The following is a 17,208-nucleotide window of genomic DNA, read 5'->3' on the forward strand; positions in this document are numbered from 1 at the left end:
GTAGAGCGCTTGTCTTGCATGCATGAGGCACTGGGTTCGATTCCTCAGCACCATATAAGCAAAAAAGAAAAAAAAAGCCAGAAGTGGTGCTGTGGCTCAAGTGGTAGAGCGCTAGCCTTGAGCTGAAGAGCTGAGGGACAGCGCCCAGGCCCAGAGTTCAGACCCCACAACTGGACCCCCCAAAAGGTAGTGATGGAGGGACAGGGCTTTAGCTCAGTGACAGAGCACTTGCCCAACAGATGTAAAGCCTGGATTTGATGCCAGCATCATAAAAAATAAAACAAAAAAAAAATGAAAAGGTGATACTAAGGGGAAAATAGCCTATTTACCTGAATGATATTCAAAGTAATAAAAAAAAAAAAATTGAAGCCAGAAGCTCATGCCTGTAAATCCTAGCTACTCAAGGGGCTAAGATCTGAGGATCACAATTTGAACCCAGTCAAAACTCCACAAGACTTTTATCTCCAATTAACCACTGAAAAAGCCAGAAATGAGAAGCTGTGGTTCAAGTGGTAGAGTGCTAGCCTTGAGCACAATAGTTCAGGAACAACACCCATGCCCTAGGTTTAAGCCCCAGGACTGGCACCAAAAAATGTAATTAAAAAAAAAAAATCAACTATGGTCCCCAAACTGGCAGCAATATCACTTGGAAACTTGGAGAAATACAAAATTTCAGACCCTGGCTCAAATATGTTGAAGAGGCACAGAAATTATGTCCTGACAAGACCTCTAAGTGGTTCTGATACTTGATAATGTGAAAATCCCCTGCACTACCAAAAGCTACAAATATAGTCAGCCAGTACCCTTTCCTACATAAAGAATTGAGGACATTTTCCTAGAAACAACTTCATACTGAAAAGGCCCTTAGGGGGGCTGTGGATATAGCTCAATGGTAGAACACTTGCCTAGCATACATATAAGCACCCTGGGTTCAATCTACAGCATCACACACACGTACACACACACACACACACACACACACACACACACACACACACGTACACACACACGTACACACACACACACACACACACACACACACACACACACACACACACCTACAGTTCTCTTAGTCAAATGGTAATAATTAATCATTTTTTTCTCAGTAGATGAAAAGATGCTATAGGATATATTAGGAAAAAATGCTCCCCTAGAGGGCCAAAATAAAGATGAAAATAATCTAGATTTTAATGGTTATTAGAGGTCAGGAATGATAACTCATATCTATAATCTCAGCTACTCCAGATGTGAAGACTGGGAGCATTGAAGTCCAGAAGCCAGCCAACACATAAAATTAGTCAGATGCCCATCTCAACAAATATAATGCCCATCTCAACAAATATATTATCCTAGTTACTAAGAAGCACAGGTAGGAGAATCTGGGTCCAAGGCTAGCCCTGGGAAAAAATTATTAACCCTATCTGAAAAATAACTAAAGCAAAAACAACAAAGAAAAAAATTCAGAGTTTGGCTCAAATAGTAGATCACCCTTTCAAACCCTAGAACTACCCAAACCAAACAAAAACAGCACAAATAAATAAATGATTATACATTTATATGATTTTGTAAAAGATTCATACAATATTTTATGAGCTACTGAACAATATTACAAGTAATTAGGATACAAAAATCCCTTTTGGTTAAAATAATTTCATTTTCTGAATAAAATTAAGAACTAAGTATCTACAGCTGTTTAAATAGTGCTGATTCCTTTGGAAGTAACCAAAATTCATTAAGCAGTCACCTGTTTACAATCTAGGATACATCTGCTCCATTACTATAAATAAGCTCTATGAATATATTTATGTTCACATGTACTCTGTAAAGAATATATATAGTCAAACATACATACATACATACATACATACATGATCAGGGTTAATTCGATGACTAAGAGCAAGTTTTGGCCAGACAAGTGGTGTATGTTGTAATGCCAGCACTCAAGGAGGCTGAGGCAGGAGAATCAACAGTTCAAAACCAGCCTAGGAAGCCAGGTGCTGGTGGCTCACGCCTGTAATCCTAGTTACTCAGGAGGCTAAAATCTGAGGATGGAGATTCAAAGCCAGCCCAGGCAAAAAGTCCCTGTGAGACTCTTATCTTCAATTAATCACTCAAAAACCAGAAGTCAAGCTGTGGCTCAAAGTGGTAGAGCACCAGCCTTGAACCCAGACCCTAAGTTCAAAGCCCTATAACCAAACACCTCCAAAAAACTAAAAACAAAAAACCTAGCCTACACAATGTTCATGGCTAACCTGGACCTTGGGTTACAGAGGGACACCTGAGGAAGAGATGGAAGAGGAGAAGCAAAAAAAAGCAAAGAAAGAAAGAAAAAGTAATTTCTTCTCAAAACTTGAGAAGAAATTGAGGTTATTTCCCTTTTTGTCTTTAGAAATAAAGTTACAAGCCTGCGCTGGTCAGGCAGAAAAGCCCTGTGAGACTCTTATCTCCAATTAACCACTCAAAAACCAGAAGTGGCACTGTGGCAAGTGGTAAAGTGCTAGCCTTGATCACAAAGAGGCTCAGGGACCAGGGCCTACAACAATAAAAGTTACAATTCACATGAGATTTAGCCCAGTGGTGGAATGCTTGCCTAGCCTGAGAGAAACCTTGGGTTCCATTCTCATTCATCCTCACGTCTATCTATAAATGTATCTTTGCCTTTTGCTCTTCTATTGTTTCTTTTGAGCTTTTTAAGTCTAAAACCAATTAACAAATAAATTCAAGATTCTTTGAAATATGAAATTTAAAACCTCGAATAACTGAATCCTAAACAATTATCAAGTGCTAAAAACAAAGTGAGGCTTTATCACATGCTACAGACAGAGCTACCAGAAGATAAAGATTTCTGTAACTAAACTAGTATCATGTGAAAAGTTATTCTTCTACATTTCAGAATACTCATCCCAAGTAGTCTAAAATCTATTGCTCTTTCCAAATCTCAAGGAATTTAAGATACTATTTAATGAAAAAAATATATCATAATACATTTTTTAAAAATTTGTGTAATAGAACCTGAAGCTGTGTACCCATTAGGGAAGAACTGATCACATTAGGTGATGTATCACTTGGGCCATGCCCCAGCCCTTTCGTTTATATTTTGTTTTTGAGCCCTAAGCTGGCCACTAACTGATTATTCTCTTGCCTCTACCTCCTTCTTAGTAGCTGGGATTACCAGCATGTATGTGCCATACTGCCTGTTTCACAAGATAATTCCCAAGTCCAGGGTTTCAAACTGAGGGCCTCATGCTCTACCACTGGAACCATGCCTACAGCCTACCATATACTCTTAGGTAAAGACATGCATAATTTCAATTTTGTAGAAAGAAAATATACAATGAAATATACTGAATATACTGTTAGCTGAAGTCTTTCAAATAATCTCCAACTTTAATTAAGCATGTCCTATTTTTACAATACTCATTTTTTTGAAAAAAACAAAAAAACAAAAAAACCTCAACATGCTTTCTCATATCCAACAAATCTCTTCAATAAGTACTTTTTTTTTTACAGTGATTAAGTTATAAAAGCTCATATAAACAACCTTAAAGCAAAGGAATGAGAGACACTGTCTAAAAGAGAAATGTATCCATTATATGAATTGTAAAATGATATAACTCCTTAACAATAACAATAAAATTACATTTTAAAAAACCTTACCCTTTCTAAAGGTAAACTCTAGATATGAATAAACTTTTACATAATTTATTAAACCAGACTCCATTCTGGTGAAGTTTAAATCTATTTTCAGAACAAATCTGTCTCATGTCCAAGACCCAGGTGGCTTGCTGGACTTCTGATTCATTCTCAAGTTCCACATTGAAAGCACTGTCCCTAAAAATAACTGACATCCTTTCCTACTTGCTCTTCCTCTGGATGAAGGCTAAAAAACCCTAGAATATTGCTCAAGATCCTCCTTAATGTAAATCAGTTTGCACAAACTATTACTATAGTGGCTCATAGATTTCCTGCAATTTTCATTGTTACCAACAACTATACTGCAATGCCAAAACATTTCCTTTGGATTTTTACAAGTTATTACATGCCAATTCTGAAAAAGTCACACTAACCTTGGTTCAAGTAAGTGAGAGTCTCATCATGCAGTTTCACTGCAGGTGATGTTGCAGCACACATCACATACTGAAAGGGAGGGTGCTTGGTTTCACCATCCAATGGAAGGCTTGAATCTTCCTGCTTGAAAATGGGCAATGCCAACACATCACTGGAAAACAAAAAAGTATCAAAATTATCCTTATTTTGGTTTTGTTTTTGAAAGCATTTTAGGGGATCTTATTTTTTTCCCCTTACAGCTGGGACTTAGTATATAGAAGATCAGAAATGATACAAAGAATAAAAGAACCATTAATATTAAACTAATTCACCTTAAAAAACTGTAATAATGCAATTCTCTAATGGAACACATGATAAAGGAAGATAAAATAAAAGAAGTTATTGAGGGCGTAGTTGAATAGCAGAGCACTTGCCTAACACTAATGATCCTTAGTACCACCAAAATAGTCTTTTTCTTTCAAAAATATTAAGATTTTTTTTTAGTTTTTTAATTTTTTTAAAGGTAGCCAGGCCTGCATAGCTACCTGTTTCCAAATGCAGGATCTATTTTTGCTGCCAAAGGTAGGTCACCCTGGCTCTATGGAATTACAAAGAAGCATTTGATTAAAATGGCACTTTGCAAAGTTTCCTGCTAAGTCTGGCTAATGCTGACAACACAAAGGTTCATGTCTAGTCTAAAACAATGCCTTCTTCTGCAAAGCAAACACTAGCAGTAGAATCAGCTACTATTTTTATAACAGGAATAACTTGTAGAATTGAGAAGGGGAGTCAGGCATTTTCTGGTACTCTAGATATTCTGTAAACCTTGTCATTAAATGCACATGAATGTATTTGGCTTGCTTTTGTTAGTAGTGCTTCATTAAGCGATAATGAAAATAAAAGTTATCCTTTTAAAATGCATAATTTAGTGAATGGGTTGTTTGTCTGAATTTTTGTTTTGTGCCAGTACTAAGGACTGAACTTGATAAGAGTCTCCTAAGGATTTGTCTAGTTGGGCTAGCTTCAAACCTCAATTTTTAGATCTCAGCCTACTGAGTAGCTGGGATTATAGGTATGAGCCACTGTGCCTTGGTGTTTGTTTTTGGAGGCAGGATTCTCACTATAAATAAAGTCTAGCTGACCTCCAACTCACAAACACTCCTGTATCTGTAGTTTTAAATACATTCATAGTTATACAATCATTATTACTAACATTAGAATATTTTCTAACTTAAAAAAAAATCCCATTCTTAAGGATTCCAATTTCTCACTCTTAAGTTGTAAATGTTAGTATCTGCCAAAAGCCTGGAAATATTACTTCCTGCCCATTTATTAAATGCCATTCAATATTAGAAAGCTTGAGCCAAAGTCTAACCTTTCAGTCATGTAAGCTTCATTTGTTATATGGGTAAATAAGTGGACCTTCTCACTATATACTGAATAGCTGAAGGTTGTTCACTGGGATCGAGGATTTATTTATTTTTGGCTGGAAACTAGGATTTGCAGAAAATTACTTAAAAGGGCCCAATTAATACTTATAAGGTCTGCACAGGGATACCTCCCTACCTCTTGGCTAAGTTTCCACCGAGTATCTGTTGCCTAGGTAACTAGCAGACCGAAGCAGTCACCTTCCCTCCTGCTAGGGTCATATCCTAGGCCACCTCTGGTCACAGGCCTCCCATCTGACCTTAGGAGGGTCCCAGACCCTGAGGTCATGTCCAGATCCAGTGTGGCCACACCTTTCCCCCACCTGGCCACACCTCTTCCTGTCCCTGGCCTAGATAAGTCCTGGCCCAGGGGTGGGTAACCCCTTCCTTTTCTGCCATGCCTCTCCACCATGTATGGAGGGGGCAGCAGTTCGGCAAATAAACTTCTTTTCCTGCCTGAATAGCGCATGGTATTCTCTTCATCAGCTACCTAATGAAACCTACCTATTTAATATACCTTACATATGGTGTCGTGAGTGGGATGGGATTTTTGAGTTGGAAATGTTAGAATTTCCTAACCACCCCTTTTCTGCCTTGAGACAACACGTGAGACTTTTCACCAATACCATTGCTGGCCTTCACATCCACGTCCACACCACTTCTCTACTCTGGTGAGTGAAACTACTCTCTATGGTTGTTGCTCAGTGTCTGTCCAGACATGGCACCATGCCAGAGAGCTCCTACAGCCTTTAGCAGAAAGGTGGTCACCTCTGGAGCCGAGGACGCTTGGTTTTGGGGGCTTGGCCATTTCTCTCTAGAGGGCTCTGGGGGAAGTGGGGAAGTTGGGACGCTGCTTCTGCCTGGTCAGCTCTCCTTCACTCACCAGACTGATTCTCCTACACATTTAATGGGGTGCTGCGAGTTATGCCTGAGCCATGAAACCCCTTTGAAATGCCTCCCGCACTCCCTGGAAAACCAGAGCACCTAATTTTTATGCCATTCTCAAATTAACTTAGCCAAGAGGTAGGGAGGTGTCCCTGTGCAGACCTTACATTACTACTCATTAATTTTACAAAGTAGACATACTTCAACATTTGAGAATTCTGAAGAAGGCATCATTTTTTGTAAAGTTCTTCCCCACCACTCACTCCCCCCATGCCAGTACGGGGCTTGAACCCAGGGACTGAGAACTGTCCTCTAGAATTTTCCATTCAAAGGATGGTACTCTACTCCTTGAGACACACCTCCATTTCCAGTGTTTTGGTGGATATTTGGTGATAAGAGTCTCAAAGCTCAAGCTGGCTTTGAACTATAATACTTATATCTCAACCTCCTGAGTAGCTAAGGTTCTAAGTATGAGCCACCAACACCCAGCTTCCAGGAAGTTCTTATTAAGAGTTTAAGAATTTTTATTCAGAGACCTCCTTTATTACAAGATGATCTCATCGACAACAACACAGAATCTGCTAGATGAAGGTCATAATTCAATAGGTAATCTTAATTTTTACACACATTTGCTCATAAAAAGTAAAATTAAAAGCTGGGGATCCATGGCTCATGCCTGTAACCCTAGTGCCTCAGGAGGCTGAGATTTGACAATTATTGTTTGAAGCCAGGCTTGGGTGGGAAAGTTCATGAGACACTCATCTGCAATTAAGAACCAAAAAAGCTAGGTGCTAGTGGGTCATGCCTGTAATCCTAGTTATTCAGGAGGCTGAGATCTGATGACTGGGGTTTAATGCCAGCCCAAGGCAGAAATGTCCCGTGAGACTCTTATCTCTAGTTAATCACTTAAAAACCAGGTGTGCACTGTGGCTCAAGTGGTAGAGCACTAGCCTTGAGCACAAACAGGCTCAGGAACAGTGCCCAGGCCCTGAGTTCAAGCCTTACAACCAACAACAACAAAAAAAGAAACAAAGAAAATAAGAAAAAAGAAATGGAGCTGTAGCTCAAGTGGTAGAACACTAACCTTGAGCAAGAAAGCTTAGAGACAGCACCTAGACCCTCAGTTCAAGTTTCAGAACTGGCACACTTTGCATGCACATGTACACACACACATTCACATAAAAGAAAATTTAAAAACTTATTTAGATCTTTTGCCTGACTTATGTAACTGTAACCCCTCTGGACTGATGTATAATAACAAAACAAAAATTTTAACCAAAAAAAAGTTGGCTGGGTACCAGTGGCTCACGCCTGTAATCCTAGCTTCTCAGGAGGCTGAGATTTGAGGATCGTGGTTTAAAGCCAGCCAAGGCAGGAAAGTCCATGAGACTCTTTATCTCCAACTAACCACCAGAAAACCAGAAGTGGTGCTGTGGCTCAAGTGGTAGAGCTTGCCTTGAGCTGGAGAGCTGAGGGACAGCAACCAGGCCCAGAGTTTAAGCCCCATGATCAAAAAAAAAGAGAGCAATGTAGTCTACCAGGGATGTGACTGGGTCAATCTTTTTTTTTTTTTTTTTAATCTCATTCCCCTATAATCCCAGAATGTGGAAGGCTAAGACGAGCCTGAGCTACAAAGAACACAGTCTCTAAAGCAAAACAACAAAACAACAACAACAAAACCACAGCCCCTCCCCCAAGCAAGCCTGGTCTCTATTCATCTGCCTACTCTGGACGTTTAATGCTAACAGAATCATACAATTATGTAGTCTCTTGTCATGGGCTTTTTTCATTTAACATGTTTACAAAGTCCATATCACTATTTTTTATACCTTTAGTCCATTGAATGGACATACCATTTTCTGTATCTGTTCAGTTGATGAAACTTGTTGCTTTGCAGCTATTATGAATAATGCTATAAACATATTTTCGTATGTTTTTGTGTAGACATGATTTCAATTCTCTTAGGTACATACCTAGGAGAATTATTGGACCATGTGAGCAAACTGGTCTCCAAAGCAACTGTATTGTTTTTTGCACTCCCATCATTAATGTATAAAGGGTGATTATTAATTCCCAGTATTCATATACTGGGAATTCCTATGTTGATTCTTCAACAAAAAGTAAAATATCAATAACCAAATCCACTAGCAGTAACCTGTATGAATTTTCTTGCCTACTTTGGGAGCAGATATAAAACTTTTCAGAAGACTTCAAATTGTATAGTCCTTTTTCAACCAGAGCATCTCTTTAAAAATCTGTAATAGACAACATTGCTTCACAGCAGATAAAATATATAGTATAGCATATTCTTATGTCATGGGTTTGTATACAGTTAAAGCTCTTTCAGTAACAAAAAATGAGTTAATTGCTTATGACTGAAAAACAGTTAATTGCTGAAAAATAACATGGGGAAAAACTTTTAAGATTTCAATGCTAACTGCTTGGGCTGGTGGTTATACACAGGTTATCAAAATAAGAAAGAAGACTGTGTAAGGATGGCTCTTTATAAATAAGCTGTTGCAAAAGAAAAGCAAATTGTATATGTTTCAGATCCTAGAGGTGATAGCTCTGATGAGCCACAAAGTAAACAATATGCTCATGGTAGGTGCTAAATGATTCTTGAACAAATTTAACATACAAACATATAAAGACAATTGGCAATTTAAAAAAGATTATTTGCAGGCTGGGAAGGTGGCTCAGTGGTAGAGTGCTTGCCTTGCATGCATGAGGCCCTGGGTTCGATTCCTCAGCACCACATAAGCAAAAAGAAAAAAAAAGCTGGAAGTGACACTGTGGCTCAAGTGGTAGAGTGCTAGCCTTGAGCTGAAGAGCTGAAGGATAGTGCCCAGGCCCAGAGTTCAGGCCCCACGACTGGACCCCCCCCCCAAAAAAAGTTATTTGCTATTAAAAGCCTAATTTTATTTAAGTTATTCTTAGGGCTTGAACTCAGGACACTGTTCCTAAGCTTTTTTTTTTCCCTCTCAAAGCTAACACTCTACCTACCATTTGAACCACAGCTTACTTCCAGAGTTTTGGTGGTTAAATGGAGGTAAGAGTCTCACAAACTTTCCTGCTGAAGCTAGCTTTGAACAACAATTCTCAGATCTCTGTCTCCTGAGTAGCTCCAATTATAGGTGTGAGACATTGGGGTCTGGCAACTTTTTGTTTACTTTTGAGACAAGATTTCACTATGTAGCCTAGGATGGCCCTATCTAGTTAGTCCAGTCTTAAGATCACAAATGTGAGCCATCCTTTTTGGCCCTCACTAATTTTGTCACTTAGTTAAAAAATACATATATATATAGAGAGAGACTGGGTACATAGAGTATTTGCTTAGTATGCACAAAATCTTGGGTTTAAACCCCAGAATTCTAAAAAGAAATTGTTGGGAGGGGGCAGGGCAAGGTAGTGAATTGAAAATAGCCAAAGTTTCTTACCCAGTGAGCAAAAACAACTCACTGACAAAACTCAGTGCCAGACTCACAAGGAGCCACATAGAAGTGATCAAGAAGGAAGAAATTGCTGGGTACTGGTAGCTTACACCTATACTCCTAGCTACTCAGAAGTGGTTCAAAGCCAGCCTACAGAGGAAAGACCCTGAGATTCCTATCTCCAATTTATCACCAGAAAGCCAGAGTGAACCTGTAGCTCAAGTGATAGAGCACTAGTCTTGAGCAAAAATGCTAAAGGATAGTACTCTGGCCATGAATTCAAGCCCTAAGACTGGCACCAAAAAACAAACAAGGGGGTGGTGGAGGAATTTCAGGAGGGAAAGCAATGCACCCCATGTGGGTACCTTTACCAGCCAGAGACAGTGACCAAATAAATCAGAAGGTAAACACAGCAAGGAAGTGAGACATCAGGACTCTTGAGCAAATGAAATTCACCATACTGGACTGCCTCTTCTGAAGCCCAAAGAACAAGAGATCTTCATGGCGGGCAGTGATCAGGACACTGTCCCACAGAGGGGATGGGAAAGGTTTGCCATCAGCCACAGGGTCAACAAACTCCAATTCAAGCCTGAGAGCAGAGACCTACAATGTCTTGCCTGTGGATTCCACTGCAGAAAGTGCTAAAGGACCCACAACAGCCTAACAGGATTGCTGACAAAAGAACTGGCAAAAGGCAGCTCACTGTCTCAGAGTCTACTTTACTACTGTGAAGTGCAGACTAAAAAAGGTCTGTAGCCTTGGGGATTCCCACAGAGACTACAAGCAAAGACCTGACAGCAGTGAATTCCCAGTTTTGCTAGGGGAATTGGACCTTGGAAAATCAGAGCAACCAGAAGTCACAAGAGATGGTACATAGAGTCATAAGAGATAGGACATGAATCCACAGGGACTGAGGACCCCTTTCATAGAGTCAAATGAAAGCCAGACAGTTGCAGCACATAACTTAATCTCGTAAGTCCTTCCTTCCACTTAAGGGACCTGCAGGGAAGAAAAACCTAAGTTTACTTCACATTTGCTGTATATATGATTATCAGTCTTAGCCAGGTGCTGGTGACTCACGCCTGTAATCTTAACTACTCAGGAGGCTGAGATCTGAGGATCACGGTTTAGAACCAGCCCCGGCAGGAAAGTCTATGAGACTCTTATCTCCAATTAACCTCCAGAAAAATGAAAGTGGTACTGTGGCTCAAGTGCTCACCTTGAGCTGAAGAGCTCAGGGACAGTGTCCAGGCCCAGAGTTCAATCCTAATAACCCACAAGACAAAAAAAAGAAAGAAAAAAAAAGTCTTCAAATTCAATGTTTCCTCACTCAGAGAAGAAAAAAGTCCCACAAAGAGTCTAGAACATGAAGACTGACTGTCAACTGAGAGCTAGATTCTCAATACATCATGCAAATATTATCAAATCTTTAAGTGGTAAGAAATAACATTACGAACTTAAAATACTTACGAGACTGAAACCCTCACAAGCCCACAACCTAGATGCATAAATTGCAGCAAAAGGTCACAAAATCCATGAATAAACAAGACAACATGTTACCCTCAAAAACCAACAATGACACACTGAAGGACTTTAGTGAGGGTTAAGATGAAAAACCAAACAATGCACCCATTAAAATAACAGTGACGGAAGTGAAGCTGTGGCTCAAGTGGTAGAGCGCTCACCCTGAGCTAAAGAGTTCAGGTCCAGAGTTCAAGCCCCACAATCTACAAAAAAAAAAAAAGTGAGAGAAATGACTGTTGAAATAAAAGAGCAGATCTTCAAGAAACTAAATTAATTCCAAGAGAAATTTGGCGAAAAAAAGAAAAAAGAAAAGAAAAGAAGGACAGCTAAATGAACTAAAGAAGGAGATGAGAGGAACTCCATAAAGAGATGGGAAGGATGAAGAGCCCAATCATCCTAATAGTCTGGGCAATAGAACAAAAGAAGTTGAAAATAGGGTATCAGAAGTTGAAGATAAAGCAAAGAAATTAGATGAAATCATCAAAGGCACTGAAAAAGCACTCAGAAGATACCAAGGAGGCATACAAGAATTGAAGGACTCTATCAAAAAACAAGCAAACAAAAACACAGAAAACACAAATCTATGTATAATGGAAATAGATGAGGGAGAAGAAATAAAAACTAAAAGCACTGAGACTCTATTAAACAAAGTAACAGCAGAAAGTTTCCCCAACCTCAAGAATTTTACCCATCTGATGGAGCTATTTGGAACTTCAAGCAGACGAGATCAGAGAACACTCCTAGATACACTGTTGTTAAAGTACTGGATATACAAAATAAGTAATTAATATTGAAGGCAACAAAAACAAAGAGGGAACTCACAACTGGAAGACCATTAGAATAATTGCGGATTTCTTAAATCGAACTCTAAATGCAAGGAGAGCCTGAGAAGATATAATTCTAGATCTGAAGGACAACTGTCAACAAAGACTAGTGTATCCAGTGAAGCTACCATTCACAATTGACAGAGAAACAAAAACCCTCCATGATAAACAAAAACTAAGGGAATTCATGACCACTAAACCAGCACTACAAAGGACACTGAAGGGAATCCTAGCCTCAGAAGAAGATACTCAATATCAGAGAAATATAATGAATAAACATTACTAGAGTATTAGACTAGTAAAATAAAGGAAAGAAGCAAGCACCATGAAAACAACAAATAGCAGGAAACACAAGATATTTATCTCAATAGTAATGTTAATCAATAGCTCAACTCTCCAATCAAAAGACAGGGCAGCAGCCTATATCAAAATGCAAGAGGCAAGCAGGGAGCTGGTGGCTCATACCTGCAATCCCAGCTACTCAGGAGGCTGAGATCTGAGGATCACAGTTCAAAGCCAGGCATGACAGGAAAGTCTGAGACTTTTATCTCCATTTAACTACCAAAAAACAAGAAGTGGCACTGTGGCTCAAAGTGGCAGAACACTACCCTAGAGCAAAAAGAGCTCAGGAACAATGCCCAGGCACTGAGTTTTAAGCCCTACCATTGCCAAGAGACAATTCAAAAATTCACACAGATTCACAAAAGGCCCTGAGTAGCTAAAGCAAATCAGGCCAAAAAGGCAATGCTGGAGGTATCGCAATTCCAGATCTTAAACTTTATTACAGAACTGTAATAACAAAAACAGCTTGGTAGTGACACAAAAATCCCTGAAAACCAATGGAATAAACTGGAAGATCCAGAAACAAACCCATATACTTACAGCCAACTAATATTTGACAAGGAAGCCAAACCTGTATGTTGAGAAAAAGACAACCTCTTTAAAAAATGTGCTGAGAACACTGGACATCTTATGAAGAAGACTATAATTTGACCATGTCTGTCACACCTTGCACTAATATCAACTCAAAATGGATCAAAGACCTCAATGTCAGGCCTGAATCATTGAAACTAGGCTGGAGTAGGGGAAACATTAAAACTTGCTGTTGTGGGGCAGTGGCTCAAGCCTGTAACTGTAGCTACTCGGGAGAGGCTAAGATCTGAGGATGGGGTTCAAAGGTAGACTCCTTCATCAATTAACCACTCAAAAAGCAGAAGTGGCACAGTGGCTCAAAGTGGTAGAACACTAGCCTGGAACAAAAGAGCTCAGAAGCAGTCCTCAGGCCCTGAGTTCAAGCTCCATGACCAACAAAAAACAAAAACAAACAAAAAAACTTGTAACAGATAGTCACTTTCTGAGTACAGTTCCAGGAGCTCAGCAAACTGGAGAATCAACAAAGTAAAAGTTTCTAGACAGCTAAAGACATAATTATTAAGCTAAAAAGGAAGCCTACAGAACAGATCATTACCAACTACACATCAGATAAGAACCTAATATCCAGAATATCTACAAGGAGCTCAAGAAATTAACCCCCACAAAATCAATAATTCAGTTGATAAGTGGGCAAAGAAGCTAAATAAAGACTGCTCAGAAGTAGCAGCAATAAACACCTGAGAAAATACTCAACATCTCCGGCCATAAAAGGAAATGTAAATCAAAACAACATTGATGAAAATAAATTATAGAACTCATGGGTGGGGTCAAGGGGGAAAACTGGGAGAGAGGAAAGGAAGAGGTGGCATTATGAAATGTACTTTCTATTTCACTTATGTAACTGTAACCCCTTTATATCACCTTTTTTTTTTTTTTTTTTTTTTTTGCCAGTCCTGGGGCTTAACCTCAAGACCTGGGTGCTGTCCCTGAGCTTCTTTTTTTGCTCAAGGCTAGCTAGCCCTCTGCCACTTGAGTCACAGCGCACTTCCAGCTTTTTCTGAGTAGTTTATTGGAGGTAAGAGTCTCAGGGACTTCCCATCCCAGGCTGGCTTCAAACCACAATCCTCAGATCTCAGCCTCCTGAGTAGCTAGGATTACAGGTGTGAGCCACTGGTTCCTGGCTCTCACATACTGGTGCCTGGCTCTCACATATATATTCTTAAAAGTATTGAAGAACTAAGTAGGATGAAAGCTGGTCATAGGTGGCTCATACTTGTAATCCTAACTATTCAGGAGGCTGAAATCTGGGTATCATGGTTTAAATAGTTGGATAGAAGAGCATAAGAGACTATCTCCAATTAACCAGAATGGGAGTATGGGTCAAGAGGCTATGCATAAACCATGAATGAAAAAGCCAAGCAAGAACACAAGGTTCTCAGTTCAAATCCCAGTAACAGCACAAAAAAGAAAAGAAATAGGCTGAAATCTATGGAAGTGCAATAACTCAAGTAGATCAAGGCATTCAAAACAGCTTCTAACAGGTACCTTCCCAGCCTGAGAATAGAACCACAAAGTTGTGTTGCAGTTTTGGCAGCCTTGTGGGTCTAGGAAATCCCAGCTTCCCAGAGTATAGGTAAAGAGAAAATACGCAAGCTTTTGCAAGAATCTCTCTGCACCAGTTAGCTTCTCTAGGAAATGGCTTAAGTTTGCATTAAGGTAGGACTCCCAGGAGTATGACAAACACACGCAAAGTCTTACATATCAAATTATTCCAAGTAATTCTGTAATGCCAGAACTCAAAAATAACCAAGCATAAAAGGACAAACAAGACTCTAGGAATAAAAACCAACAGCAAAAACAACAGATGGTCTACACCCAGTTCCAATTTGTCTCCTGGTATTCAGCTCTTTTCTGCCTCTGCTGCAGAGGATCAGCGGCCTGAAAACTACTTCTTGCTGAGTAGTCTTGTTAGGTTGCTCCAAAGAGAAGCACTTGTGGAAAATTAAGTGACAAAGCAAATCCAGGTACAAAGCAGGCAACTACACACAATGGCTACCAAGACTTCAGGAAACATCGGTTGTGCCCTGCTTCCTAACCCTTCCAGCATCTTTGCTATCATTAAACCCTTCCCCACTGGAAACATCTAAGTAATTTCTGTTTTCCTAATTGGATACAAAATGACTCAGACCAAAGACTTCATTCTAAATTATGACACAAACTATAAAAGTTGGAAGAAATAAAAGACTGAAAAAAACCTGCAAGAAACAGGAAACACTAAAAGGACAGCAAAACTAAGAAGGAATAAACAGAATTTCTGGAACTGGAAAATGGAATTGCCAAAATTAAGAACCCAGGTTTAACAGCAACTCACACAGAAGAGAAGGGTAAATTTGGAAAAGGGAATACTTAAGTTTATTCAGAAAACAACACAGAGAAGGAAATGAGAAAATGCAGAGAAGTAAAAGTGAGACTATTTTACACTGATGTCCTAGAAGAGGGAACAATAGCCCAAAGGTGATACCTGAAGAGATAAAGTCTGAGAAAACTCCAGAAAGGATAAAAATATACCAATTCACTGATTCAAGTAGCCCAAATAAGCCAGGCACTAGTGGCACATGCATGTGATCCCAATTACTCGGGAGGCTGAGATCTGAGGATCGCAGTTCAAAGCCATTCTTGGCAGTAAAGTCCATAAGACTCTTATTTTGAATCAACTGGAAGCTAGAAGTGGCACTATGGCTCAAAGTGGTAGAGCACTAGCCCTGAGCAAAAGAAAATGGAAAAATTACAAAGAAACAAATCTACCATTATTTAAAGATATGGCCAACTACACAGATAACCTGAGATGCTACACATTATTATAGCACTACTAAGTACATAAGGTCTTAAAGAAAAAAAAAATAAGACCCAGCAATGAAAACAAAATATGAAGAAATAGCATTCCCTAAATTTTCCTCCATAAAGAGAATTCTCAATTGGTAGAATGCCTAAAGATGCACTGAAAAGGCCTGGAGATAAAGGCCTGGAGTTCCAAATTCCATCTCTGCCAATTGTAGGCTACTTAACTTCCACAAGCTCGAAGGAAAAGCTTGTTCTGCTTTTCTCATGGAACATCATTTGCACTTAAAAAAAAAAAAACAACTCTGATTATTAAAAAAAAAGAAGAAGAAGAAGAAAAATGAAAGGAGGAGGAAAGGAAGGAAGAACTTTAACAGAAATGTCAGATCTAGCTAGCATTGGTGGTTCATGCCTGTAATCCTAGTTAGGATTACAGGATAGTAGTTCGAAGCCAACACTGGCAGGAAAGTTCGTGAGACTCTTATCTCTAACCACCAAAAACCAAAAGTGGTGTTGTGGCTCAAAGTGGTAGAGCATTCAGTCAGGGTTCAAGCCCCATGACTGACCAAAACAAACAAAAAAGCAATATTAGATCTAGATATTCCACAGAAATGTCCTGGAAATTAACAAAGTGAACCTATCATTTCAAAGGAAACATTTGATGGTATGTTGCCAATAATGAAATCTAAGCCTCCTTCTCTATCGTGAGCCCTCCCCTCCTTAAGGAAATGGTAACTACATTATGGAATATAATTATCTAATGCTATATAGTAGAAAGTGTCAAAATCTGAAACATTTGCACAATTCAGAAAAACTATTTTCCAAATTTTCAATGAATGCATATTTTAAAATCATACAAGGTATGAGATCCAATAAAAGGACAAGATAGTCAGGCACCAGTGGCTCACACCTATAATCTTAGCTACTCAGGAGGCTAACACCTGAGGATCGCAGTTCAAAGCCAGCCTGGGCAGAAAAGTCCATGAGATTCTTATCTCCAATAAACTATTTAGAAAAAGCCAAAGTGTCGCTGTGGCTCAAGTGATAGAGCACTAACCTTAAACACAGAGAGGCTCAGGGTCAGTGCCCAGACCCTGAGGTTCAAGCCCCAGGATCAGTTAAAAAAAAAAAAAAAAAAAAAAGACACACAGCAATACATTTAAAGTAACAGAGTGCAAGAAATACACTGACATAGTACAAAATATACTTTGTATATTTAAAGAAATTAAATGACAGGCTCATGGCCTGTCATCCTAGCTACTCAAGAGGCTGAGATCTGGATGGCAGTTTGAAGCCTGCCAGGGCAAGACAGTCTGTGAGACTTTTTTTTTTTTTTTTGGGGGGGGGGGGGGGTCCGGT

The 17,208-nt window shown here is 39.3% G+C and overlaps 1 protein-coding gene across 4 annotated transcripts in view; it reads right to left on the bottom strand.

The window, feature by feature from the left end:
* Positions 1–17,208, bottom strand: part of Ubp1 (upstream binding protein 1) — a 58,857-nt gene that overhangs the window by 33,381 nt on the left and 8,268 nt on the right. For all 4 annotated transcript variants that reach the window (XR_011368698.1, XM_070006508.1, XM_070006506.1 and 1 more), the window contains one exon: positions 4,068–4,219. Coding sequence is in view for 3 of the 4 variants with exons in the window: in XM_070006508.1 (XP_069862609.1) it covers positions 4,068–4,219 (152 nt within the window). In the remaining variant the exon portion in view is untranslated. The remainder of the gene's footprint in view (positions 1–4,067; positions 4,220–17,208) is intronic.

Source organism: Dipodomys merriami, unplaced genomic scaffold (genome assembly GCF_024711535.1).
Source record: "Dipodomys merriami isolate MVZ:Mamm:240054 unplaced genomic scaffold, mDipMer1.0.p SCAF_7, whole genome shotgun sequence".
In the NCBI taxonomy this organism is placed as follows: Eukaryota; Metazoa; Chordata; class Mammalia; order Rodentia; family Heteromyidae; genus Dipodomys; species Dipodomys merriami.